Source organism: Clupea harengus, chromosome 15 (assembly GCF_900700415.2).
Source record: "Clupea harengus chromosome 15, Ch_v2.0.2, whole genome shotgun sequence".
Lineage (NCBI taxonomy): Eukaryota > Metazoa > Chordata > Actinopteri > Clupeiformes > Clupeidae > Clupea > Clupea harengus.
In genome coordinates, this window is record NC_045166.1 from 1,976,469 (window position 1) to 2,004,416 (window position 27,948).

Genomic DNA, 27,948 nt, shown 5'->3' on the forward strand with positions numbered 1-27,948 from the left:
TGTCGCTGATCCAGAAAGACAGGAAAATAATTGCTGTGGTTTGTTAGATTTAGAACTAACAGACTGGGAGCACTGGGGTGCTAACAATATCTGAAATCATCATCTAACATCATTTCATCCCCCACACTGTATAAAACATTTCTTACAATGCACAGACTTACAGAGCTGGCTACAAACACTTAACAGCAGGACAAATTGCCTCTATTGATACCAACAGGAGGTAACAGCAACACATGTAACACTATGAAATACCAACTGTGATAAACTATAGTATTGTATCAGTCTATCAAGACTGGACTAGTATAAGTTTGGCCTATATACAGTACAAGTCTCAAATTTCAAATGAACTGAATTCAAATGAACACAAGACTAAACACAAAACCGATTTGAAATTAATTCTGACATTTAATTATTAACTCAACTGAAATTATATTAAACAGGAACTGACAACCAAACTGAACCTTCAACTGACACCAAGTGAGGGGGCCAAATGAACTTGACTAAATCGAAGTGAACATAACTGAAATGAAGTCAGCTGGTTCTTGCCGATCTCTCACCTGGTATTCGGACTGCAAGACTCCAGTGCCTGAGGAGGCCCCTGAGGGCCCGAGGCGAGGTTTCTTGTTGGGGGGGCCCTGGTCCTGGCCGTGCTGGATGCCCCCGCCAGCGTTGGCGCCCGTGGCCCCCGCCGTGCCGTTGGTCTGCGCAGAGCTCTGCTGGGAGGGGGCCTGCTGCGCAGTCGTCTGCTGTTGCGTCTGCACCGCCGTCTGCTGGTGCTGTTGCGTCTGGTTCTGTGGGCGAGGGCAGGGGGTTGGCCGCTTACAAACACCCATAAATACACACAAACACTTGGGCTCAACACATCATACACATAGAGTGCCTGATATTCTAGAAGTTACCTACTCTCTACGCATGGACGGATTAAGAAACCACGGGCCCCTGGGCCTGGACATGCTGAAGCCCCCCCCCCCCTCCGCGAAAAAAAAAATTGTACGCTTGCAAAACACGCACGCACACGCAATGTGTTGGATTTTACGGTCGAATTAAATACTTTGGCTATTGTATTGGGAAAGCAAAGATGTCAAAGTTTACTCCGTAACATCCACCTTCGGTGAGGTGTGCACTGCCCCGCTATTGTTTCTGACATTACATGTGACAGGGCAACAGCCGAGTGATTCTTTTCCAAATTGAAACTGATTAAGACCTACCTGAGGGGCAGCATGGGGCAGGAGAGGCTGAATGGGCTGGCTATCCTGTCCATTGAAAAATCAGATCATGCATCACCACTTTTATGTTTGAAAGGCGTCGTTTAGCAGGTGTAACCTACTGTGCCTGCTTGTAGGTCTTGACTGTCAGATTCTGCGCCTAAACTAGCTATATCGTATCGTCTCATCACATGATCAAATAGAGACTTGACATTGGACAAGATAGGCTACATATTACCCAGCAATCATCATTGCATATCTGTACATGACAAAAATAACAAAGAAAATAAGAAATTATTCATTTAATTGAATCAGTTTTTTAATAGTTTCTATAGTGTATGTACGATAAGCATATCTTTTTGTTATAGATTGCTACTGACGATTTCCCCCTAAAAATGATGAAAACCATGACAAAGACAGGTTTGCCATTTTGAGGGAATATATAGCATAGGGTATCCTTGGCAGTCCCAAAAAAGTCATGCATGATCACTGTCACAGTAATCTAGCTTTTTTTTTAATCTAGTTTTTTTTTTAACACAGCACAGGTACACTGAATTAAAGCCATTAGCAAATGAATAAAATACACCTTTTTCAACCACAAATAAGAGATACATAACAGCGACTTCACGCAGAGGCTCTGGCCTAGGGGCCCCCTGAGCTCATGGGCCCCTGGGCCTGGGCCCGGTAGGCCCGTTCGTTAATCCATCCCTGTCTCTACGCAAGCACAATGACATGACCCTTGTATCCCCGTTGTGAACTCTTTTGTGTTCATAAAGACTGTGGGAGAGACAAACACATTTCAAAACGCACACATGTTCTCTACCGGCAGACCCACCACATGACCGTGTCTGCAACATAACTTAATGCGAAGGCCAAAACAAAAAAGAAACCTCCACGTAACCTTGGTGTGGATGCGGTGTGACATTGCGAGTGAGGCCAGCGGTGTGGTTTGGGAGGTCTGGGCACCTCACGAGGCTGGCCCACGTGGACCAGGGGGCCGCCTGAAACAATGAGGGCCCAGTCCTCCCCCCCACCAGCCTGGCTGGCCGAGGGCCTTGAATGTGACTGTGTTGCAATGTGGGCGGCTATCAGGTGTTGCCTACTTGACAGCAGCTGCTAATGCGATCAGAAGTTTGGGATTCGCGTAAGCCGGCGGTGATGGACACCCCTTCTATCACTGCTAGTGCTCACACACACACACACACACACACACACCTATGAACACACACATATTTGGTTACTTGCAAACAAATCTTTTTCCTCAGTCTCAGTCTCGAATATTCATACGCTCACACACACACACACACACACTCACACACGCACACACACACACACACTCACACACTCACACAAGCACAAACACAAGCACAAACACACACACTCACACACACACTCACACACACACACTCGCACTCATTAACACCCAAAGGCTCCTCTCTGCCTCCTGACAGTTCTGGTCTGTGCCAAACACCTGCTCACTGCTGGGTAAAGGTAGATTTACACCTCTGTAACTACGGGTGCGGCTGACCGCGCAGTTGCATCGGCGGACTCGTTTTGGTTTATGGTTCCTTAAGGTTCCCCAAGGGTTGTGCTTGTTGCAAAGCGATTCAACGCCAGAACAGTAGGTGGAGTAACGTTTTTTTGCCTACCCCATGACGCGAATGGACACGATGAACGGGAGATTTTTCTGTTGAAAATGCCTTACTTTATAGACAATAACGATCATACACCCCGTTGCACTAAACAACACTCAAACAAATAAATATTGGATTGTTAGTCTATTAAGTATTGTATTTTATTAATTAGCCTGTTGTTAACCTTTCCTGCTAATCGTAGTCTGAGATTACAGGGGAGACTTTTGTTTACTGCTCCAGAGCCGAAGTGATCTATATTCAATTCAGTACCAGTGGCGAAAAAGACAGATCACATGATGCAGAAGTTCGTTTATTGACACATCTTTTAAGGACGGGCACAGCGCTTTAAAACGACGTGTTTATAAGTTGCATTATTCAAAGGTGAAAGATAAAAGGCGAGAGAATCGCCAGGTGTAGGCCTACCTTATCATCATGAGAGTAGCTATGTTGTCAGTATTTGTAATACAATGTGTTGGCCGCAAGTTAACTCCACTTCACGTTAATGATAGCTTTTGTATGAGCAGACTGGGCTCAGCTTGCCTCACGTGTGCAATAACATATGCCGTTTAATCATATTTGGTAGAATGAAGGACAAATTAATTGTGAAGACTATCACCGAGTTTGAAAGGTAGGCTATTGGTCAGGTAATAGCCGAGTGACAGCTGATTTTCTTTCTGATTTGACAGTAGCCTACATCTGTGTGTTTTAAGCAAATACAATGTGAAATAGGCTATTTACCAACGGGCACCTGCTATCTTGGATTATACAGTAAATAAGTTGCGAAATGAAACACAAACACATCACAGTTAAAGTTGTATTAGTATTGATTGATTCACATCGATATGAATGGATGACATGACTAACAAGTGGCGAAAAATGAATATGAAAGTACCAGTACCAGTGGCGAAAAAAGACAGATCACATGATGCAGAAGTTCGTTTATTGATACATATTTTAATGACGGCCACAGCGCTTTAAAACGCCGTGTTTATAAGTTACATTATTCAAAGATGAAAGATAGAAGGCGAGATAATCGCCATGTGTACCTTCTCATCATGAGTGAATGTCAGTGCTTGTAATACAATGGTGTTGGCCGCAAATTAACTCCACTTCACGTTAATGTTAACTTTTGTATATGAGCAGACCAGGCTCCATTCTATCGCTTGCCTCAGGGGTGCAATTGATTGATTCACATCAATATGAATGGATGACATGGCTAACAAGTGGTGGAAAATGAATATGAAAGTATTTGTTCGGTGAATTAGCGCGTTCTCTCCAAACAATGCAGTCAACGGTTTTTAACACCAAACAATCGCAGTCAACGGTTTTTAAATGTCAACATAGTGGTACAGCCTATCACATAACTATCATCTGAAATATCACGGTATGTCAAAACAAACCTTTGATCTAAACAGAATATTCAGTATGGAATAGGAATATTTCAGAGCAGTATCTTTTATCGCGTTTGACAAATATGCTCAGATTGCTGTTCAGGTAATTTCTCCTGTGAGAATGGGATAGTATTCTGTCCATGAATTCGCGGTCATTTGAGGTCCTTATAAGTGTTTAAAGAGGGTTTGTAAAGATGCTCATATCTTCGGACCTCTTCTGTTGTGTATGTTCATAATCATCAAGAAGAGGCTTGTGAGACGGTCTGCAGGTTATTCATGATTAAAAAATATTGTAGTCTTGCCTTGGCCTTTAAAAATGGCGATACTATGCTATGAAAACCGGAAATGTGAGACTCCTGAAAGGATCCAATCACAGTCTTGCGGGGTACGTGAGCCCTAGGAGGATTTTGTTGGATAGTTACAAATTTTGGCGGACGCACTTACGTCTTATGTAACTGCGCAAGGGGCTTAAAACAGCGCTTATGTATCTTACGTGCGTACGTTTCTACGTTAAAACCGAGTATAAAAGCCCCTTTAACTCCTCTCATAATTATAGTGCTTACACCACGAGAGAGTGCTTGACTCTGTCAGTCAGGGAGAACCTGGCCATCCACTTTCCCTGAAGCTATGACACAGGCTCCATTGCTTTTTCTAGGCTGCCGTTTCCAGGCCCCAAGCCACTTCTTGGGGTCTCTTTCCCCTGCAGTCCCTCATCTATCTACCATATCAGATTCAATCCAGAAAGGATTAGTACAGCTAGGTCTCGCTCATCCAAAGAGTGCTGTCGATAAGGGCCACTGGCATTGGAATCCCTCTGTTGCAGATTCAAGAATAACGTTCATTCCTCACTGGAATATATCTGCCTAACTCTGTGCTGACATGATGTGGAAATGGTAGCTTGTGGTGTTTGGTGAAGCAGCGTTTTGTGAAGCGTTTTGTATTGTTCTACTGTGGGGATACAGATGTGTGTGTGTGTGTGTGTGAGTGTGTGTGTGTGTTCTTGTATTGATCTAGTGTGGGGATACAGATGTGTGTGTTCTTGTATTGTTCTACTGTGGGGGTACAGTTTGTCACCTTCTCAGTCTTCTCCTCTGGTTCGTCTTCATTGAGAAACTCTCTCTTGGGGTAGGGTATCTGACATCCAGCGAACACACTGCAAGTGGCAAAAGAATTGGTTATATAGGGCAACGCTGTTTTAAAAGTCTACTGCCTCAGAAACAACACACTACAGAGTAGCATGTAGAGTGCTGCCATTGAGTAACACAAACACACACACACTCAGAAACGAAGTAGACAGGCACCCCTGGAAAGCAGGGCATGGAAAAAGTGGCAGAGAGATTAAGAGAGAGAGAGAGAGAGAGAGAGAAAGTGAGCGTGAGAGAGAGAGAGAGAAAGTGAGCGTGAGAGAGAAAGAGAGAGAGAGAGTGAGAGAAAGTGAGCGTGAGAGAGAGAGAGATAAAGTGAGCGTGAGAGAGAGAGAGAGAGAGAGAGAGAGAGGAGCGTGAAACACCATTCCTCACACTGTTGGGAGCACGTGATAAAAGTGACCCTGTTATAGCTATGCCAATCAATGGCCTCCATTGTTTCCCAAACAAAGACGGCTTTGAAAATGTGAGCAGGTTATGAGTGGAGCAGAGGGGTTTCTGTGCTGGGAAATGTAGTTCAGTAGGTCGGTGCAGGTTTTCAGGGCAGGTAGTGAAATGGATCTTACTCCGTGGTGGGTAGAGGGTCCTCTTGGAAGTAGGGGTCCTGCAGTGCCTGTTCAGAGGTGATTCTTTTGGTGGGGTCCATCGTCAGGAGTTTCTGAAGCTGGATTTGGGGTCAAGAACAATCAGATTAGGTTGTGCTGAATTGTGCAACCACCAAACAAGGTCAACGGTGAGATTTTATTGAAAACTGTAGTTGTGAAATTGCAATAACAATGGATCCTATTGTGAGCTACAAATATGGAAGAAGGAGTATTCCAAATTCGAACAGCAAGTCATTATGAGGCCTTTCTTGATTCAAGGTTGGCGTAATTACCAACTGGGTCTCCAACTGCCAACAAAAAGCAATTGTCGCAAAGCTGCCAGGCTAAATTTGAGACTTAGAGTACCCGGGGTTTGGCTCGCAAAGCCTGCCATTTGCATTTCTCATCAACGTTCCATATTTGGTGAGAGCCCTAAGACTATTGGGCAAAATAAAGCGTGGCAAAGAGACAGAGCAGAGAGAAGGAGCCGAGAGACATACCAACAAAAAAACTTTGCTGTCTGGTTTCACTTTATGCTTCTCCATGTACTTGATGAGGCTGCTATTTGCATACCTGTGAAGGGAAAGTATCTCAAGTTAGGATTCGAGTGAGCATCACCTTACATCATTTCCAGAAACCCAGAAACCCAGAACCAGGGAACAGGCCGGTCACAGACATGGAGTACGTGCTTTACATTAGGAAGGTCACAGACATGGAGAACGTGCTTTACATTAGGAAGGTCACAGACAGGGAGAACGTGCTTTACATTAGGAAGGTCACAGACAGGGAGAACGTGCTTTACATTAGCTGTGACATTAGGCAGGTCACTCACGTTGTTCTCCTGAAGTCTTTCTGTAGGGTTGGGTATTCTGGCATCTTCCGTATATCCTCCCAGTCTTTATCTGCGGATTTCATAACACTCATTTAAAAACACAACACTTTCACTGAGAGACACAAACAATGTCAGACTTGGCGTCCACTTTATCTCCTGCCTGAAGACCAAGACTGAAATAATGATCGAATTCCTTGGTTTTGAAGGAGTTGCAAATCAGGATTAAAGATCAGAATTGACAATAATCAGTAATCCAATGAACCTGATGTTCATTTGTATTTAGCATCTATATATCTCTTAATTACACTTAGTCTGGAAGGACACTTAGTCTGGTGTCCTGCCATCTGGTATACTGTGTCCAAGAAATAGTAGGAGGAGTGATGGAATAGGTTTTTTTCCCCTCTCCCTTGCATCATTGCAAGAATAAAGTCTGTTTCCTGATTGATCATTCTCCGACTGAGTGTCCACCTATCTGTGATTGAATCAACCTGCTGCCCATTTGTAAGCGTGACTGTTGTGTTTGATAGGGTGGGTGGTCAAACAGTAAAACAGCTTTAGAAACTATTTGAGAAAATCAACAAAAACAATAGAATCTGGGTTTTCAGAGATGAAACCACATTTTGAATGCTGTCTGGTGTCATATTCAGATAAAAATGTCTACATGACACTTCCACTACACTGCAAATACCATTTTACCATTTTACAACTACCAATTAAATGCCACAACGGTATAATATCACAGATTTTGAACAGGCCACCATTCTAAACCATGTATCTCAAAGCAGCGCGGTGACCTGCTGGGAAGCCCATGACGCTGAATATCCTGTCCAGCTGGTCGTGGTGGAAGGGGTTGCTGGTTTTGATGTCCTCCTGGCGGCAGTGGAAGATGGGCTCTGACGTCAGCAGCTCGGCGAAGATGCAACCGATCGCCCATATGTCTGACCAGAGACAGAGAGACAAACAACCAGTGGAGGTGATCTGCCATTCGAACTTCCTGCTGACATGATACATGTGATTTGACACCACAACCATTGGGTTTTTCACTCAGCTTTTACTGTTATTGAATGATTCAATTCAGTTTGGCAGCTCTGAGCGAAAGTCATTTGTCTTGCATATTTGCGGAATTTCCGACCAGATTACCAGCCAGATTTATGGAGAGAAGAGGTTCACTTGAGTGTTCTTACAGTGCGTGTGAGTTTAAAGAACGGACCACATTCTCGACTGACTGTGTAGGTATTCACTGCAGCACAGTGAAGAGGCACCCTGTCACTGTCATACATGGCCCATGCTGCAAATGTCAACTGCTAGAACAAGGCAAGCCCGCCCGGCACAACAACAACGAGCGCAAACAGACACTGTGCAATGTCCACACCGCTACTCAGAAACCAATCTATTCCTGTTTTTTTTTCTCAGTAAGTGGTCACCTCACAGGGGGATGGAGAGAGGAGGCAAACTCAAGGAACTCAACTGGACAGAGGCCAGCTTCACTGTTAGCTAGATGCTACAAAAGGTGCCTAAAAGATGCCACTGTTGTGGTCACAACCCTTTACAAAGGATAGTCAGTAATTATGTTATGATGATGAACTTCTAGAAAATGGCTGCTGAACAGAGAAAGCTTCTTGGGTGTTTCTTTCTTGAAGGTTTGATAAAAGGGCCTGAACATAAGTCCATAACCATAAACCATATCTTTGCGCGTGCTTTCAAGGGTCTGTGAAAAGTATACATCTGCACGTTCTTCTTCTCCTTTCCTACTGCTACTAATCCAGGCCTCGAAGGACCAGATTAAAACTCCCTCAGGAGGCACGGACGCGTATAATCAGTGGTTTCTGCACTGACGTGAAAGAAAAACCATCGTTCCAGCTCGTTCTGGTGTTGAGTAATATGAACTGCGGCTTACCAATTGCTTTGGTGTAATGTCTTGCTCCCAAGAGCAGTTCTGGAGCCCGGTACCAGAATGTCACCACAACTGGGTCGAGGTCAGCCAGTGGTTTGAGTGGAGAGTTGAAGAGCCTAGCAAAGCCCATGTCCGCTGCAGATATACACACACACACACACACACACACACACACACACACACACACACACACACACACACACACACACACACACACACACACACACACACACACACACACACACAACCATAATCACTTGCATAAGTATCATAAAGCAAACCATGACATTTGTCTACACAGAGCAGGCCACTATGACTGTAGAGGAAAGGAAAAATACTGGGGCCGAATGCTACAAAAACAAGCTGAGCGGCTTTGGCCTAGTATTCCATTACCCTAGGAGGAAGTCTGTCAAGAATGGGTGTAGGGTTACGTGCGAAAGGGTGCTCAGCTTGGTATAATTATGCCACACGGTCATTCAAAACAGTCCAGGAACCCGAACAGGACCCACTTCTCAGAAGTGAACAGAAGAATGTATCACACTGAACGTGCGTTTACTGAAATAAAAGCTATGGGGGAGTGGCAGATGTACCATAAACACAGAGTGTTAAGTTACGTTTAGTAAAGGTGTGTTCCATGTGGATTAAGTATGAGATCACATTCTCTTAAGGCCGTAGAAAGCCCAGGAGCTTTAATGGGTTTATGTCTTCCTCCGTTCAGCCATCGCCCTCATCAGCATCAGGACGCTCGGTTCAAAAGACCGGAGGGAACTTTTGTTCAGTCAGTTCACTCCCCCCAAGTCTGGGTCCCACAGCAGACAGCCCACCACACCATTCACACCCCAGCCCCAGGGGAAGGTATGTTAGGGGGTGGAGAGGGGTGGGGTAAAAATAGGCCCCCAATGTTATGGGAGAGACGGGTGACATCATCCCAGAATAGCCCTGAGTGTTACGCAATGGGGGGGTGGGGGGGAGGAAAGTATCCATTCAGTCCCCTGTGGGCTCATGGACCTCCAGAGTCCTGACGAAGGTTAAACGCGCCTGGGCAGGCACAGCCTTCATTACACTGAGCCTCACACAACCCACGGCCAACGCTGAACACGGGCAGACTACAAGGATGGCCATTAAGGGTTGAATATTGTCCAACAGCTGTACGCATCACAAGGTCATAATGTTTAGGCATGGCTATTGATATCCAATAATAATGTAATAATATGAGAGAGAGGCCGTGCCAGCAGACATGAAATGGAAAGAGTTGTGTCACTGCATCTGACCCAGCAGCAGGCCTGTCGGGGGAAGACCACAGTCCAGTCAGTACTTATGAAATATGACAATATGACATGACGGTATATGCTATATATCATGGCAATGATCACACCACATTCACTCTGCTCTATCAGTGTGTGCTGAGCGCAGCCCAGTGTAAGGTCAGCATCAACAATGTCATTAGGCTTTTATTTATCAGTGGAGGACACTGGAGGAGTCTGAGACAGAGTCTCCACACGTAGACAACTGACCTAGATATGTCTTAGCCCTATTCTGAAGGAAGGCTGGAAGTGGAAAATAGTACTGGTGTTTCCTTACCAATTTTGACCCGACCTCTCTCTGGTCCTTCTCCCATAACCAGGATATTAGCAGGTTTCTACAGACAGACAGACAGAGAAATAAGAAAGAAATAAGTGAATTATTTTGTTTAGGTTGAGAGTCTCTCAAAGCAGAGAATTTTAACTTGAACTCATTAACTTGAATGTGAATTTCATGAGTTTCATCTTCCAGCTGAACCAAGTAGATGCACATCACAGGACACATCAGAATGAATGGTCTCCGGTTGTCCAAAGCCATGTTTGAACATAGTCGAAGAATCTCTTTGAGAGAAAAAATTCAAAGTGCACTAAAACACTTTTAGCACTTCTGTAACATATGTATGACATACATATGAAGGGAGGGGAATTAAGGGACAAACATTAACATTTAGACACAAGCTATATAGTTTAGTACTGAAAATCAACTATTCTTTCCTGAAAGTCGTTCTCATATACATTTAATTCACATGATAATTCAGAAATATCAAGCCCTGTCTGGTTGTATACTGGACTTAACTCCATGCCAGGGGACAATCGTCTTAACCAGAAGCAAAAGCTCCTGAATTTAATATACTACTAAAGAACAGAGACATTGGTTCATCGCTGGATTAAACCATCCTCCTATTGCCCCGGAGCGCCACTGACGAAGACTAAGGTCATTGAGGTTGACCAGCGCCACTGACGAAGACTAAGGTCATTGAGGTTTATCAGGAGCGGCGTGGTTCTGCATGTGCTGACGGCACTGTACTGAAGCTGGGCTGCGGTCGAACATGTCCTGACAAACATCTGACTACGTAACCTGGAGCAGAACACAGCTCTGTTATCAGGTGTTTGGTGTGTTGGTTCTAATAACAAACCCTGATGATAGTCAAAATATTGCTATCCTGTTTCTGTTGTTTTGAAATATTTGTTTTGTCCAGCACTGGCAGATTCAACAGTGGAAATGTACTGAAATCCAAACTCTTCTCAAAATCTTCAGCAAAAAATGGAACTAAATTAAACCACACTGAAGGTGACATCTCAAGAATGATTTTTGCATGTTAAAGTAACACTATGCAACAATTTGACACTTTTTGAGGTATGGTTTTATAGGCAACTAGTTTTGGTACCATCCTCAAATTCATTTTGATAGCATATGGTCATGTGAAGGACAGATAAACACCTGTGTCTACCCCACTAGCCATCCAAGATAAGCCCTAGATAGTTCGAGGCTGGAACACCCTGCAAAAATGGAAGAAAAGCTTTCACAGCATGACATTACCAGCTATACTGCCAAAAGACACCAGTTAGTGTGTTGGCAAGCCTCTATCAGTGTCAGCTGGGCTGTTGGTGGTGTTTGCAAGATTTTTGCATGCCTTTTAGGTAGTTAGCTTACTAGTTTTGGAACAGAACTCTGTATTGCTGCTTTAAGTAAGTGCTTCATTTCTCTGATCTTTCATCAATGTGACGGTTGGGCTGTGGTGTAACTCATGAACGCACATGAAAAGATCCACGGGTGATGAGGTGAAACTGGATTCCTGCCAAACCTCACATCACCAACACTGACAGGACAGGACGTTTTTTCTTTGTCTTCATATTCAACGATTGCTCTCTTAGAGGGAGTGGCACCTCTGGGTGGAGGTTTTGCGCTCAATGTAACACCTCAGTTGTGCATGGAGCACCAAACCACCTTTTCCACCTGTGCACAACACGCTCCTCTTGCCATGATCCAACTAGGAGAAAGAGATGAGGCTGGTAAAACGTGCAGGAGGAGGAGGAGAACACAATTTGCGAGTGAATGGAGCCTCTCCTGTGACAAGTGGCTGCACCTTCTATCCTCCGAGATGGAAAGATGGAGGATCTGTTTTGATCCTGTCGCCTTCTGTTCGCAAACATTCTCTCGGGTTGCCGTGTGCAAACCCAACACGTCTTCACAGGCCCTTTGCAGCGCCGGCGAAAACATGAGCCTGTTGCTATGGGAACAGGGCTAATAATGCGGTCCATTATTCAAAAGCACCCAAGAAGATGCCGCCGTCGACAAACACAGTGAGAGGATACTCCTTATTGGGCCGTGACGGTGTCATATCATTAAGGTGAATTTTCTTGCTGGACTGCTAAAAGTGAAGGAAAAATAGCATCAACACACTGCTCTCAAGAGACCCATGCACATGACGCCATGGAGACATGACTGAGAGTGTGAACATGTGTGTGCATATGTGTGATTGTTTGTGTGTTTGTGTCAGAGAGAGGGGAAATGAGTTTGAGAGTGAGAAAGAAGAAAGTGCCACATCTGTAGAACGGCAGGAGAATAGAAAGACAATCATCCAGCCGATGTTCATTTAGAATCAGACTGCAGACAGAATTTAATTAAGGAAAAAAAAAAGAGAATATCCCTCCACCATTAGCAGTGAAATTTGAACCTCTTGGTTCTTCTGAAGGCCACTAACACAAGGCCATGAAATACTACTCTACAACAATGACTTTCAGCGCAACCCATCAAAGCCTTGACGGCACCCTGACATTAAACCTGAGGGAGTTGCATCATTACTAATTCAGCATTCGCAGCCATCCTCTTGCTGTGGTTTTTTGTCTGGGCTTTTTCACCAGCCCTATACGCCTCATGATTAAATTATGGCCTATATCCTATTTTGCTGACAGCCTTTACGCTCAATACACTACACACCATGCACTGGTGGCCAGGAGTCTGCTCTTCGGTCAAACACAAAGCTTAGAGTTTCATGTTGTTCAGAAGGTTACAGCGAGTTGTGTTTGAGACGCTACATATTCAGAATAAATAGAGGTTCCAAACATTTGTTGATTCGTTTTGTATGTCAAAGAGGTCCCTTACATTTGAAAACATTCACAAACCATATAGCCAAAGAGCCCTTCATCAAAGTGCACCGAGCTGAGCTGAACCATAGAGACCCAAAGACCTAGTAGGGGCCCTGGACTGTGCTATTTAGAGAACATGGACAGAACCTTTCTAGTCCAGGTATGCAGAACCATACACTGGAAGTCTGAGAGAGAGAACACCTCCAGTACTGGCTGCTAGGGCACTGTACACCATACATGGATGCTGAAAATGGCCAGTTTCCCAAGACAGAGACGTGATGAAAGATTAAACCTGAACCAGATCCGAAGTCCAACACCCAGAATGATAACGGAGCAGGTGAAGATAAACACACACACACCCAGTACGACCAGAGACCCAAAGGTGTTCTTTCTAATCTCACAAATTTGGCTGAAACTTCAATAGAGATAAAAATGCCAATCAAATATCAGACGACCATTCATTCAGAAATATCCTCCTGGGAACCAAGACAAATGAACAGAGTAGCTCAAAAGAGTAAGAGGGGTATGCATGAAAAACAAATGTCAACTACAGAGGTCTATGGGTTGGTTCTCAGGAGGATATACATGAAATGAAGAAATCGCTCAACAATGTTGCATGATGTGCAATGTGGCACTAAAGGATTTCCCCTACGGTACACACTTACTATGCTTGTGTAATGGAAAGCACTATCAAAACTACACCTGGTAGTAGACACCAATTGTGAGGGAGACTATCAACACATCTAATCAAAACTGATTTCAGATCAGGAGCGCCACGTCATAACATGTAGTATGATGTGAAAGGGTGAGAGAGGGTCTAGTGAATACAACTTTTAGATTTGCCTGCACACACACACACACTTCCTTAGCTCCACACTACCATCTATCTGTGGTGGTATTTTTCCCGTATTTTTCAAATGTCAGACTGACACAAACTGAATCTGCACTCAAGGATTTTTTCCCCAGAATTTGGGAATCTGCCAGACTTTGTTCAGACTTCAAATGCCAAGTCAGCAGCAGCAGCAGCAGCAGCAGCAGCAGACACACAGAAAGACACATGGATTCAAACCAAGACCCACACACACACACATGGACAAATACACCGATCCCATACGACTGTACAAATACACACACACACACACAACACACACGCAGAACGCAGCATACGCACAGAGGGTATAGAGGCCGTTACATAACAAGGTTATAGGAGGGGGAGGGGAGGGGAGGTGGGGGAAGGGTGTGTGTGTGTGTGAGGGTGCAGTGGTGCAGGAGGAATCAGGCAGAGCGGAGAGCGGAGAACGATGGGAGAGTTATGTAAGAACAGGACTGGTGGAGGCATAAGAGACCTGCTGTTACCAGGGCCTGCTCCAGCGGCTCCAGCCCTCTCTCAACACACACACACACACACACACACACACACACACACACACACACACACACACACACACACACACACACACACACACACAAAGTGCACACTCGCCCTTTCAGTGCAAGATAACAAGCCTCTAAGGAGATGCTGGAATGCGCTCTGTGCTGCACCTACGACACACACACACACACACTGCCTTTTATGTGCGCTTTACACACACACACACAGAGACTCACATATGTATAGAAGGACAAACACACACATATTCAGTGCAAACACGTACACGTGTTTATGTGTTACACACACATACATTAAGTAAGGCACACTCACTCAGAGCAACCCTCACATGTGAGTGACTGTCAAGCAAATTGATCCATGTTCTGAAGCAGGGTCTGAGAGGAGAGGAGAGGAGAGGTAGAGTGGGGGATGGAGGGAGAGAAGGGTGGGGGTTGATTTTTCCACTGGAGCTCAATCTGCCACCGCATACCACCAGCCGGAGTAGGTATGGGCTTAGAGTGCAACTCGTGACTCAACAGGAGACAGCGAATCAATTGTTATCGCTCTGCCGTTTTCTTTCGGCATCCACCCTCCACACGGCGCTCTCGCGTGTATCTCCTCTGCCCTGACCTTGGCGCCCTGACACAACAGCTTTGTCACTCCCCCCCCCCCACTGTACGAGATCAGCAGAAACGGAGACACAGCACTGAAAAGAATGATCAAATGCTCTGATCTGTGAGACGCCGTCATATGAGGTTAAATGTTCCGACATTCTAGAAAGTCACTGCGGCAAAGTCTCAGTCTCTGTGTGTTCCGACGCCAGAGACCGAAAACCAAGGTACGGTCAATGTCACAGCGATGTGTCTGAGGCTTCTCGAGCACGTGTGCTGCGCCGGCTGCGTTCGGGTGGAAGCCGCCTGCGCATTCGCTGAGGGGTTGTTGTTGTAAACACGGGCCTTCGGGCCAAAAGCCTCTGACACGCTGCAATTTCTGAAGAGATTTACGATCGCGGTGTAGACAAATTGAAAGCTCTGGCATTTTCTTTTCCCAAAACAAGCCACGAGCGCAATGACAACAAAAACAGCCGTCGCCCCGTCACCAGTATGTGATGTTTACGCACACACAGGCCCAAGTCCACAATGGCAGGAAGGGTTAAGAATGCATTGGGAACGGGGACTACGGTGCATTAACCTTGTTTGGGAATCAGATAGTGCCGCCACAGAAAAACACTGAGTCCACATTTCAAAGGGCCATTCACTAGCGAAAGAGTGCTTCTATGATTACAGGCTTTTAGCCTCTTTGGGGTCAAAAGGATGGTTTAACCATCAGTATGGACATCCCCACACATAGCAGCCATTCCCCTGTTACACCAGCTACACTCCTCAACAGGTCCACGCAGGGCAAGAATGGACATGATGCTTGCTATGGAATGCCAGCAGCAGCACAGCCTGCAGTGCATGTAGCGCATGTGTGTGAGTGTGCCCTCGTGAGTGTGTGTATCTTCTGAGTAGGTGACCAGACAAAAAAGGGTCAAGAACATATGAATATATCCTGGGCCCATCAAAAGTGACTGATTTTAGTGGCTCAGGCTGGCGTGCTCTGGGGTGACGGGTTTACTGGATGCTGTGCATGAGCATATTACTGGACTGGCTTCTGCCATGGTTCCTCTCAGTTTAGATATTGTACTGGATGAGCACGCTCAGCTCAGGGAGTGTGCTGGTGCTTATGTGCGAGTATACTATAACACCCTAGCATTTAGCTTTAATACACTTACTGCTGCTCATCTCATCTCATCTCAGCCCCATTCACAGATTTGACCACTTACATATTCTGCACTATCACTTTGCTCTTTGCACTTTCCAAACACACACACACACACACACACACACACAAGCAGAAGGACACTATCTTGCACTATCCATCCTCACAAGCACAAGAACATTATATTTTTTGCACTATCCACACCAGCAGCACAAGAACACTTTCCTCCTGGACATCGACACTGTCTCTGTACTCTGTACAATAGGGTCAGACCCTTTCCTGCATCGGGAAACACTCCGTGTGAATAAGTTCTCCCTATGAATATGTGATTTATGTTTGTATGTCTGTGAGGTGTATAAGTGTATATGTGTATAAGCTACTGGATGACCAAAATTTTCCTCGGGATTAATAAAGTATCCATCTATCTATCTATCTAATGTACTGTTATGATTGGCATTCCTCAACCAAACTGTCCCTCAGTTAAAGCACTGATTTATACAGATACCACCCACCATAAGAGCCTATTCCATTATCTCTCCATTCCAGAGCGCACAGCCTGTCTCTGTTGGCAAGATGTTGGCGGATGAACGACGTGTTTGTATTGACTTTATGGCACGGGGCAGGGACGGGGACTTCCTGTTCGCCAGTGGCAGCTGGGAGCATCAGGGTTACGTAAGAAGTCGTGATCCTGGTGAGATTCCTCTGGACAAAGTGGGAGCGCGGTAAGTGCTGGGATTCCCTGTTACGGGGGCAGGATTAGCGCCCAGTGAACGGATTCCCTGCGTCGTGGGAAAAATGTCAACAGCTGTGTCAAGGGAGCTGAAAGACTTGTGAATCAGAATCTTTATTTTTCTATCATTATTCTTAAAGCAGCAATACGGAGTTTCTCATCCAAAACTAGTAAACTAACTACCTAAAAGGCATGCAATAACTTGCAAACACCACCAACAGCCCAGCTGACACTGATAGAAACTTGTCAACACACTAACTGGTGTCTTTTAGCAGTTTAGCTGGCAATGAAAGCTTTTCTTCCATTTTTGCAGGGTGTACCAGCCCGTTACACAGAACTACATAGGGCATATCCTGGATGTATCAAAATTAATTTGAGGATGGTACCAAAACTAGTTGCCTGTAAAACCATATCTCAAAAAGTGTCAAATTGTTGCATAGTGTTACTTTAACTATTCTCATGTATCCTATATTTATGTGTGTGTCATAATTAGAATTAGGTGATGCTCCATCTTGGGTGGGCTTCTCTAAAGCTCCATGTAGCAGGCGCTTAGGGAGATAACCGTACCCCTAAAGTGTCACCATTTCAGGCCATTACAGGCTCTATGGCAGACGTTTGCTCTATGGGTGTCTATTCGGTGTTCCCCAAGAGAAGAAAGCGTCTAGACATTAAAGGGTGCGTGCACACGAGGTCGGGACTTCTTCCACTGAGAATCTCACACTGAGAGTCTTCTACTAAGAATTATCAAGGAAAAGGGAGCTGCTGGTGTATGAAAAACGATTATAACATAGTAGCATGAAACTGTGTGTGGGATGGGGTATCAGAAAGCTTGTGACCCTGGGCCTTAACATCTACCCCCCCCCCCCCCCTCTCAAACCACAGTCTAACCCTAGGTTCTTTTCCACAACAATGTGCTAGGATACAAGGCAGGTGACTAGGCGGCACTTCCAGGAAAGGACTGTGGGAAAACAGTGGAGGACAGAGTCTCACAGGAACGCTTAGAGACCTGGAACCGGGGCCAGAGGGTGAGGTGAAGGTGGGAGGTTGGGGGGTGAAGGGGTTGGATAAGAGGTAGAACTTGCTGCTCCAAACAGCCAGTGCAACAATAACAAACAGACAGGGATTGTGGAAGCAAATGCTGAGGCGATAGGTGGAGCTCAGAGACTTCAGTCTTACTCAAAATCAGTCAAGGGTTCTTCTGCTATCCTGCAATGGAAGAACCTTTAAAGTTCCAGTTCATTTGACAAGGGGTTTCTCACAAAAGGTTTTTTTTTCCAGATATGAGCAACTGTAACACCGAAGGAACAAAGTGCAAAGAACATACTTAACCTAAAAAAACAAACAAAACAGAACAAAAAACAAAAAAAAAAAAACAGTTCAAAGCAGAACCTTTAGCTTCTGAAAGACCAACTGAATCATTGTTTCTTTCAGTGGGTGTTCTGTTCAGGGCAGATTACAGTACGATACGGAGAACCGATTTAGTCCTCTGATTCTGGGACAGGGTATTTTTGGCATCATCTTATCTCCTCACTTAACTCACTGATATCAGGAACATTTAACCTGCTTTGTGTGACCATCATGTTGAGACACTACTGATGGTTAACAAGCTAAGTGCAGTAATGGAGTTCACCACACGTAAGAGACAGAGTAACAGAGTGGTATATGACAAATATATATACTACACTCTCTACCCAAGGGGAAGTATGTACTCTTGTTTGGAATGTTCCGAAGCACCATCTCCATGGTAAAGCAGCCACAGTAGGCAACATGTTGTCTTCATGTAATGTTTCCTTCATTGTTCATGCTGATATAGCAACAGTGTGTATAGGAAACAGAAAATCTAGACGGCCCTATTCTTAAAGGCTGTTATTAAAGGCTGTTATTAAAGGCTGTGTGTGTGTGTGTGTGTGTGTGTGTGTGTGTGTGTGTGTGTGTATGTCTCACCAGAGTCCACTGTGTGAGTGTGTACAAGTCATTTTCTCCCTGTCCTCTGTTGCTGAGACTGGGACAGCATTTTAAACAAACCATAGAAGCACACAGCAACAGCAACAGCAACAACAACAACATCAACTTTCCGCTGCGCTCTCTGGGTGACCAGTGGGACCTACCAGGTCTCGGTGGAGCACCCAGTTGGCATGAAGGTAATGAATGCCATCCAGGATCTGATAAAGGAGGGACTTCACCATCCCTCGGGGCAACTGCATAGGCTTCTTGTTTGCCTTCGAGGCACGGTGGAACTTTATGATGTGCTACAACCAGTAAGATTAGATTAAGGTCAAAACAGGCTTAGTACTTAACTCCGATTACAAAATTACATTGACACTTGGACAAAAGTACACACACAGTACATACAAACACACAAACACTCACATACACCAACAGTACACATTTTATAAAGAAATAAAAACAGTAGGGTGAGGTAAAGTGATGGCAACATATCCTCACACATAATTAAAATGATTTCATTTAACTATTTAGCTGGTATAAAGTTATATGAGATAGATTGGCTCAGGCTACAGGTTTTCACACTAACCAAACTCACTATTTCAAAACTGACATCAGCTTTCTGTGTGGAATTAGGTGTGCTGCTGTTTCAGCCAGAATGAAAAGTTGCAGTCGCTCTGGCCCTTTTCAGGATAAGACTGCACTCGAGAAACACCAGGAACAAGATTTGAGGAGATGACGTATGCCACTCACCCACAGGTCGTGCTCGGCGTAGTCGAAGAGGAGCCACACTTTGCGATCGCTGTGGGACAGGAAAACCTTCTGCAGGGCAATCACATTGGGGTGCTTCAGCTCTCTCAGGAGCTGTGAGGAGAGGTGAGGGGTCATCAGAGAGGGATTCCTCAACAGGCTTTTACACACACACACACACACACACACACACACACACACACACACACACACACACACACACACCCTGACAGTGTTGGAGCCCTATGCCTACGCCATGGGCCGCCCCTGCACACACACCCACCCACACACACACACACACACACACACACACACTTAAAGTAATTTTACTTGAAAGCTAGTGATAAAAAAATAAACATAAGGTTAGACTTGAGAAATGCTGAAAAATACGTTTTATCCACACAATGTGTTTTGTCAGGGAGGAATTTTAGGGTGTATAAACACGTAGGTTAAACTGAGGACAGAGAACCCTTTCAATGTGAGACAAGTTAATGTAGGAAAAAAATGTCTGGGTCCTAAAATTCGTGCCTTCCATGATGATTAAAAGACTTTTAAAAATAGTAGACACTAAAACAGTCACACTGTAAACATCAAAAAGAAATAAACAAAACCACCAGGCACTGAGGTTAATGTGCACTAGATCTAGACAAGTGGTTCTCATGCCTTGGGCAACCTTGGGCATATTTTAGATTGGTTGTGGTAAGAATGTTCAACTTCCACACAAACCCACTTACTCACGCACGCCCACAAAGGCCCGAACAAGTGGCACATCGAGTACTCGTTCAGCACAATATCTCTACATGCAAAAAGGCACTGGGGAATACTGACATTAACATGCCAACATCATAAATGTTCTCGTTCCCATACCATTTCCCGCCAGCACTACAGACAAACAGATGGATATATATATATATATTTATATATTACATAAGAAAAGACCCTGATTAAGCTTCATCCATCGAACATAACACCATGCACACAAACACTTCACTAATGGCAGATGGCAGACAAGAGTGTGTGTGTGTGTGTGTGTGTGTGTGTGTGTGCGTGTGTGGGTGTGTGTGCATGTGTGTGTGTGTGTGTACATCAGCACATCTGTGAGGGAGTGAGTTCTGTTGTGAACGCACTGCGACGCAGACAAAGCTCTGACTCACTCAAAAGAATGTGGGAAGCAGCAACACCTTAGGGTACAGACTGCATTAAATGGGTACGGATGAAGAATCATTTTCTCTGTTGCAGTTTATTTCATTAGCATTTTCAACAATACTACATAACCCTGGTCATGTTTGCTTTGTAAGTACAGTAATTCTTTGTAAGTGCATCATTCATTTTAATATGCATGGCAAGCAAACTTCAACCAGCAGACACTCATAGAGCTGCTACCACACAGTCTCCATATTCCACCTAATTTCTTATTTAGTCACCAATTCATCCCTGCAGTAATATCACAACCAAGGAAAGGCCATGTGACGTCTACGAAAGACAGCTGGCAGGAGGGAAGAGACCCCACTAGGGCTGCTTTGGGCTAGCAACCCATAGCAGCAGCAGCATCTGTGCTCAATACAGCCAGGTAGATGGACCCAACTAAGGTCACTGAAGAACAAACACACAGAATAACCCTAGAGTCAGCAGGAGCAGGGATGACAGACAGGCAGTCAGACCACATGGGGCTTGGACTACAAGGCAATGAACAAGGGGGTGAACATGGATACGGCCAGTCTGGGGAGTCCAGCGGCAGGTTGATCACCAAAGACCACAGGATATCAGTTCCCCTGCTACAGTGCAAGGAGAATGCAGCACACTAGCACAGAATGGTGGACATTACGCAGCTGGTGAACAGCAGGGACAAATCAAGCAGACTAGGAAGGAAATATGTGGTGAACAGAAACCAAAAGGTTAGATGGCCAGGGGCTTCTGAAGTCAAGGAATGGAGCTGCATCAATGATGATTTAAAAGGAATTTTGGAAGGATTGAAGGGAACAGCAGAGAGTACATTGAATTGCATGGGTGAGGTCATCTATAATTATTACATGGAAAAGCCGAGTCGAGACGACAGGTTGAAATAGAAAGGCTGATTTGAGAGAAGTGGCAGCTAAAGAATGAAAACAAACAGATGGTGAACAGAGAGAAAGTATTAGTGTACTGGAGGCAGAGGTGAAGAGTAGACTGGCTACACTTAGGAAGGCAGAGCTCCTCAAACTTAGAAGGAAGAAGGAACAAGTTAGGGCTGCATTGTACAAGGATCTGAAGCTAGAGTATGTGTGCGATTAAGGAAACATTTGAAAGCAATAAGCTAAAGTATGTGGAACTGGTAATGGAAGTAAGGGAACGAGGTTGGCGAGCACACACAAGACCAGTGGAGATAGGTGTTAGAGGTTTTGTAGCTAAACTGTAGCTACTTTTGGTTTTTGAGGACAGTCACTCGAAGGAGTTTTAAAGGAGTTGTCTGAGGCTGCTGAAAAAGCAAGCCTGTAGTTATGGTGCTAATGTGACCAGGGTACATATACTATTTTATTCCCTTACCCTAATCCAGGTTCGTAATATCAAAGGGGATTTGCCACCCCAAAACCCCAACCCCTTCCATTACCCTAACCTGGGTTCATATCCAATACCTACCATTACCCTAACCCTTCAACCCCTTACCCTGGATAGCCAGTGTCATGCTATAGTATAATGAGATTGATGTTTCGATTATTAGGCAGTGCATCATTCAGAAACTGAGATAAGCATGTGAAATCTTCTCGAGGTGTGTCTATTGTTGTCCCTGATATTGACATGAGTCTTCATCCATCTGGGTATGAAGGGGGATAGGTCTGGGACACCAGACACCACTGTTGAGCCTTCTGGAGGTGTCGTGGGCCTAATTTAATTTAACACTGATGAAGGAAGGTGTCCACTTGACAACCACAGTGAAATGCTCACAAAGGCATCATGTTGTAGTTTAGTTTCAGAATTGGTACGATGGTGGCAGTGCACCCTGTTGCTATAATACTTAGGCTAAGTTGTTGGGTTGGAGTCCTTGCATGCGTCAGTGAGAGGTTTGGCCGCTGTGGAAGTCCCCAACTAATAGCAGAAGTAATTTAACATATTTTCCTGTGTATAACTACAATTATAAAGTACTGAGAATTTATTCCAACAGAACTTGAAACTTTATTCAGGTCATGGCCACATCTTCCTCTTCACAATGGAGATATTGTATATCTAAACTTCCAGTCATTCAAGTAAAATGGACTTTTGTTAGTGCTATCTAATACCCACTCCACTCAAGGACGCTTGGGCAGAAACAAAACTGTGCAGCTTACCAAGAACTTTTCAATTTTCATTTCATTCTGACCGAATAGAACTGATGTCCTTGAAGAATGTCACATGATCAGTGCAATTACTTAACAGTCAGTCACTCAATACTCTCCTCTACTTCCTCATGTGTAGTAGCTGAAATGTACTGAAAACACCAACTGTAGCTGCTGATGGTACACCCTTCTTAATGGTCATACATTTGACCAGTGACTTGGATATACGATATCGATCATCCACTAAAGAAAATTTGCCATGTACAAAACTTGAAATAATAATAATTTTAAAAAAAAAAAACATTTTCAGAAGACGTCAAAAGGTCAAGTCGTCTTAAGTTGTCAGGGACACAAGGCCCATTGAGTTAACTGTAGGAGTTAGGCACTGTATTATTCAGAGGTCTCCTTGGTGTGATTACTCCCTGCAATCTGACCTCAGGTCTCTCTCTGTCTCAGGACGGAAGTGCTGGCTGATCCTTTCCACACAACTGTAATGTTAGAGCCTGTGCTGAAAGATTAGATACAGTTACTGGGAAGACCTGCGTCCATAGCATATTGGGCAAGTATATCTCCCACCTGACACACACACAGACAGACAGACAGACAGACAGACAAAGAGTGTGCACATATGCACACACAATTTTAACACAGACACTCTCTAACAAGGAAAACACACACACACACACACACACACACACACACACACACACACACAGACAGACAGACAGACAGACAGACAGACAGACAGACAGACAAAGAGTGTGTAAATACATATGCACACACAATTTTAACACAGACACTCTCTAACAAGGAAAACACACACACTCACACACACACACACACACACACACACACACACACACACACACACACACACACACACACACTGAGAGCCGCTGCCTGCTTTGATGGCATAGGGAGGCATGGGCTACTAATGTTAACAGAGAGGCTGTTTGATTTGGCCTGCGAGTGGGCTGGCTACAGAGGGGTTACTGAGGCTAGTGTTTAATCGCAGTCTAATCCCCACGGCTAGCACATGGCATTGTGCCGGTGAGCCCCGGGCTTACTGTCCCAACACTTAGTGTGACTCCCACACGCCCAGCGCAGAACAGCACAGGACAGTACAGGACAGTAGTTGGGCCCACCGACTTTCACACTCAACTAGGCCACTTAGGCTGCCCAAGTGTCATCGGCCCCACAAACTGTCCGTTGGACTTTAAAACTTCAACAGTCAAGACATCAAAATTACAGATGACAGAGTGGATACAAGAAAGGAGTATGATGATCTTTCATCGACAGTAAGAAATGTACAATCTAACTACCCTATGTTAATTTAAGTAGAAACGGTTTCAGACTGCACATACATTGAGACATTTCAGAAATGTGCACAGATATTGAGACTCTAACATACCAGTATCATTTAATTGGACCTCAAATATCATGACTTTCAATGAATTTATTGAATTTCATGACTTTTCCAGGCATGGAAAATGGAATTTCAAAATGTCATGACTTTTCCAGGATTTCAATGGTCGTATGAGCCCTGTTCAAGGTGTATTTTCCAAAAAAGTGTTATTCTGCTGCATTAGTAGAGTCATTCATGGCTCATTTTCAGAAAAGGAGATTTGGATTCTTAACCAGGAGGTCACTATTCAGGAGTAGTACTGTATTGGGCTTAACCATTATTACCATCTACAAAATCAGAATCAGAATCAGAATCAGAATTCTTTTAATGGCCAAGTATATTTACATATACAGGAAATTATCTTGGTGGTTGGTGCAAAGGACATAAAACACATAACATAACAACAAAATAGCAAAAACAAGAATACAAGACAAATACAGAATATTAAATAATAATAAATAATTGTGAATTGGAAATATAACATCATTCCAGTAATATAAACTAGCATATCCCTAATTACCCAATTAGTCAAGACTAAAAAGAATTTTTAAAAAAACAGGACAGAAATGTGATTACATTCGTATGTTTTCAAGTGGACCTTTCCTAGAAATGTTGACATATAACCAGACACCTGAAAAGTGTTGGCCCCAAGCCCCAGTTATGAGTTGTCACAGCTGAACTCCGCTGCTTTTCCCAGCGGTGGAAGCGAGGTGGCTGGCACCCAGGGAAGAACTTTCCATGGCAAGACTCATGGGTGACTCAGCTTGTTGTTGTCACCAAGCCCACAGAGAGAGAGAAGGAGGAGAGAAAACCAGACATGGGACACCCATCTGCACAGTATGACTCATGACCTAAGCCACACCAGGCAGGAAAAAAAGGATATAGGTGTGTCACCATGGCGTACCAAAAGAATTTCTAATAAATGCAATTGCAGACTTTCCTGTCTGGTTGAAAACAAATTAAGAAAGCTTAGCTTCTTTAGCCAAGAGAGTGGAGATGATTAAAGATCATGGCACATACGCAATAAGGATTTGCACAGTTCAGGACCTTCCAGCTAAACAAAAACACAATCACTGGAGGGCCCTTCTGTTCCCTGCAGTCATAAAATGACAGTGATAATCTCATCATCTCCTCGGAAACAGTTCTTGGCGAGACTTTATCATGGGTGACTGACAGCACATCAGCTTGATCAAGACTGGAAAATAAACCGGAAACAGCCTCTCATTGACACAGTGTAAGTTTTCACAACAACATCTTTCACAAGCTACCCCAACGTTCACAGCTTCAAATGAGCGGAGAAAACTGCCTTCGGAGTCCAGAAAGGAAATGTTTCTGTCTTTTATTTGACTCGAGCTCCACTAGCAGGAGTGTGCTGAGGATCAGGATCAAGTCACTGCTCGTCCTACTTTTTCACACCAAAAATGGGTCACAGTTTCAGTGTGGGGTTTGCAAGGAGACCTGGCACTGGCCTGGTTCCAAATCCTTACAGTTTTCCCTCTCTCCCTCTCTCCCTCTCTCTCTCTCTCTCTCTCTCTCTCTCTCTCTCTCTCTCTCTCTCTCTCTCTCTCTCTCTCTCTCTCTCTCTCTCTCTCTCTCTCTCTCTCTCTCTCCCCCACTAAAGAGGGCACAGAGTAGCTCACGTTTCTGGAGCCGTACGTTTCAGTGTCTCTCTGCCCCTTCAGTGAAAAGACACCATCAACCTGTCAATCACAAGAGAGCAAAACCAACATTAACCTCAGAGATTCAGCACATTAACCCCTGGCATCTCATGACACGGGATCATGGCACACTGAATACAAATGAAGACTAAAGAATTTGTCAGGTCACATTTGATTGGTCGTCAGTTTAGGCAGCTGTGGTTTCTTAAAAAGACAATGAAGATCAGTGACATTGCCCATGAGATGTGTCCCAAAGTGAAGAGCTACAGCCAAGATGATTGAAGATCTAAGGACTCTGTAGATTGTCTTAAAAACTAACATCCCAAAATTAATTATCTAAATGAATCAAGCCAGTTCAATGGACAAGCCAGTTCAATAGTTATGCATTATGTCAGAGATGAGGAATAAGCACTTAACAGAAACCTAGAAAATCCTGCCATGGAATCCTGCCACTCTTCTTCCCTTCATTTTGTTGACATTGCTGTTGTCATGGGGAAACAGAGCAACCATTTGTATAATCTCTATACAATGAATACAGTCCTTTGGAGTCATTGAACATTACATTTTGATGACGGTACTGATGTGTCAGAAAAACAGAGGCAGAAGACTGGGCGGGCAGAGAAAGTGAGACTGAGGTTAATTGTGTGCGTGTGTGTGTGTGTGTGTGTGTGTGTGCGTTTGTGTGTGTGTGTGCGTGTGTGCGTTTGTGTGTGTGTGTGCGTGTGTGTGCGTGTGCGTTTGTGTGTGTGTGCGTTTGTGTGTGTGTGTGTGTGTGCGTTTGTGTGTGTGTGTGTGTGTGTGTGTGCGTTTGTGTGTGTGTGCGTGTGTGCGTGTGTTTGTGTGCGTGTGTGCGTTTGTGTGCGTGTGTGCGTTTGTGTGCGTGCGTGTGTGCGTGTGTGTGTTTGTTCTAGGGGAAGGGATGTGGACGCAGAACACAAACTGGTCATGTGCAGGCTCAACATGTGATCAGGCCTATGATGGATAGATAGAGAGAGAGAGAGAGAGAGAGAGAGAGAGAGAAAGAAGAGAGGCAGATGAAAAGAGTGAGCAGGTTAACTACTGAATTACTGCCCAGTCAGGCTAACTGCAAAGCCATTATCTGAAGGTCAGTCTGCTTGTGCTTCTTCACTGCAGTCACAGAGGCATATCACAGCTCTTTTTTTAGGCACAAATCAGTTCCAGAGAAGACTAATTAGTTACCACCAGTGCACCGAATCTATCTGGTCCAACAACATTATAGGTAGCGTTTGTAAATGGACATTCAAAGAGAGACCTCTGCTCTCATAGTCACATTGTTACCCAGACATTAGCATGTTCTCTGTATATCAACAAGATATGGGTTGACGCACCTGCTACATCATTCACAGAGATAAAATAATTATCTCCAAAATGACCCTCCAGGCAAAACATGCTATCCGTCCAGACAATATGGCTGAACTGACAGTGGTACTCTGGCTGGTAATTAAATTGTAAATGATGACCATCCTTCCTGGACAAACCGTCTGAATGGGAGCTCATCACCGTGTCCATGGCAACGGAGTGCAGACAATAATCAGGCAGCATTCTGATCAAACACAACCAAACTATGCAGGGACCCTAGGTCTACAGAGAGAGAGAGATAGAGAGAAAGAGAGAGTGTGATTACATCCCCTCATGTCCACACAGGTCTTGGAGACTTGAATAAACAAAACCCAGATGCTCGCTCCTTTTCAAACCCGAGAGCCGTGCTCTGACCAGGTCCGTTGGTTCTCTTACACATTGATTTTACAGCCAGTGGGCAGGTAAAGCCACATGAGAAATAGTTTGCATGCGCGTATGTTAAGCTTGATTTCACCAGCGCTCCTATAGCTCTTATAGGAGCGGTCATGAAGGCATGCGTTTTGCAGTACCATGTTCTGCAAGGCATATCTCTTTACTCATTCATTAGGCACATACACTGTCAGAGACTGTGCCCACAATATACTG

At 44.5% G+C, this 27,948-nt stretch overlaps 1 protein-coding gene across 2 annotated transcripts in view; it reads right to left on the minus strand.

The window, feature by feature from the left end:
• Positions 1 to 27,948, minus strand: part of cdk19 (cyclin-dependent kinase 19) — a 47,319-nt gene that overhangs the window by 3,403 nt on the left and 15,968 nt on the right. The window contains exons 3-12 of one of the 2 annotated variants that reach the window (XM_012823975.2): positions 19,634 to 19,744; positions 19,045 to 19,185; positions 10,267 to 10,324; positions 8,689 to 8,820; positions 7,586 to 7,729; positions 6,792 to 6,861; positions 6,460 to 6,532; positions 5,942 to 6,039; positions 5,305 to 5,383; positions 558 to 791 (exon numbers count right to left, since the gene is read on the minus strand). In XM_012823975.2, the coding sequence (XP_012679429.2) occupies positions 558 to 791; positions 5,305 to 5,383; positions 5,942 to 6,039; positions 6,460 to 6,532; positions 6,792 to 6,861; positions 7,586 to 7,729; positions 8,689 to 8,820; positions 10,267 to 10,324; positions 19,045 to 19,185; positions 19,634 to 19,744 (1,140 nt within the window). The remainder of the gene's footprint in view (positions 1 to 557; positions 792 to 5,304; positions 5,384 to 5,941; positions 6,040 to 6,459; positions 6,533 to 6,791; positions 6,862 to 7,585; positions 7,730 to 8,688; positions 8,821 to 10,266; positions 10,325 to 19,044; positions 19,186 to 19,633; positions 19,745 to 27,948) is intronic. The other variant, XM_031581095.2, reaches the window with a different exon arrangement.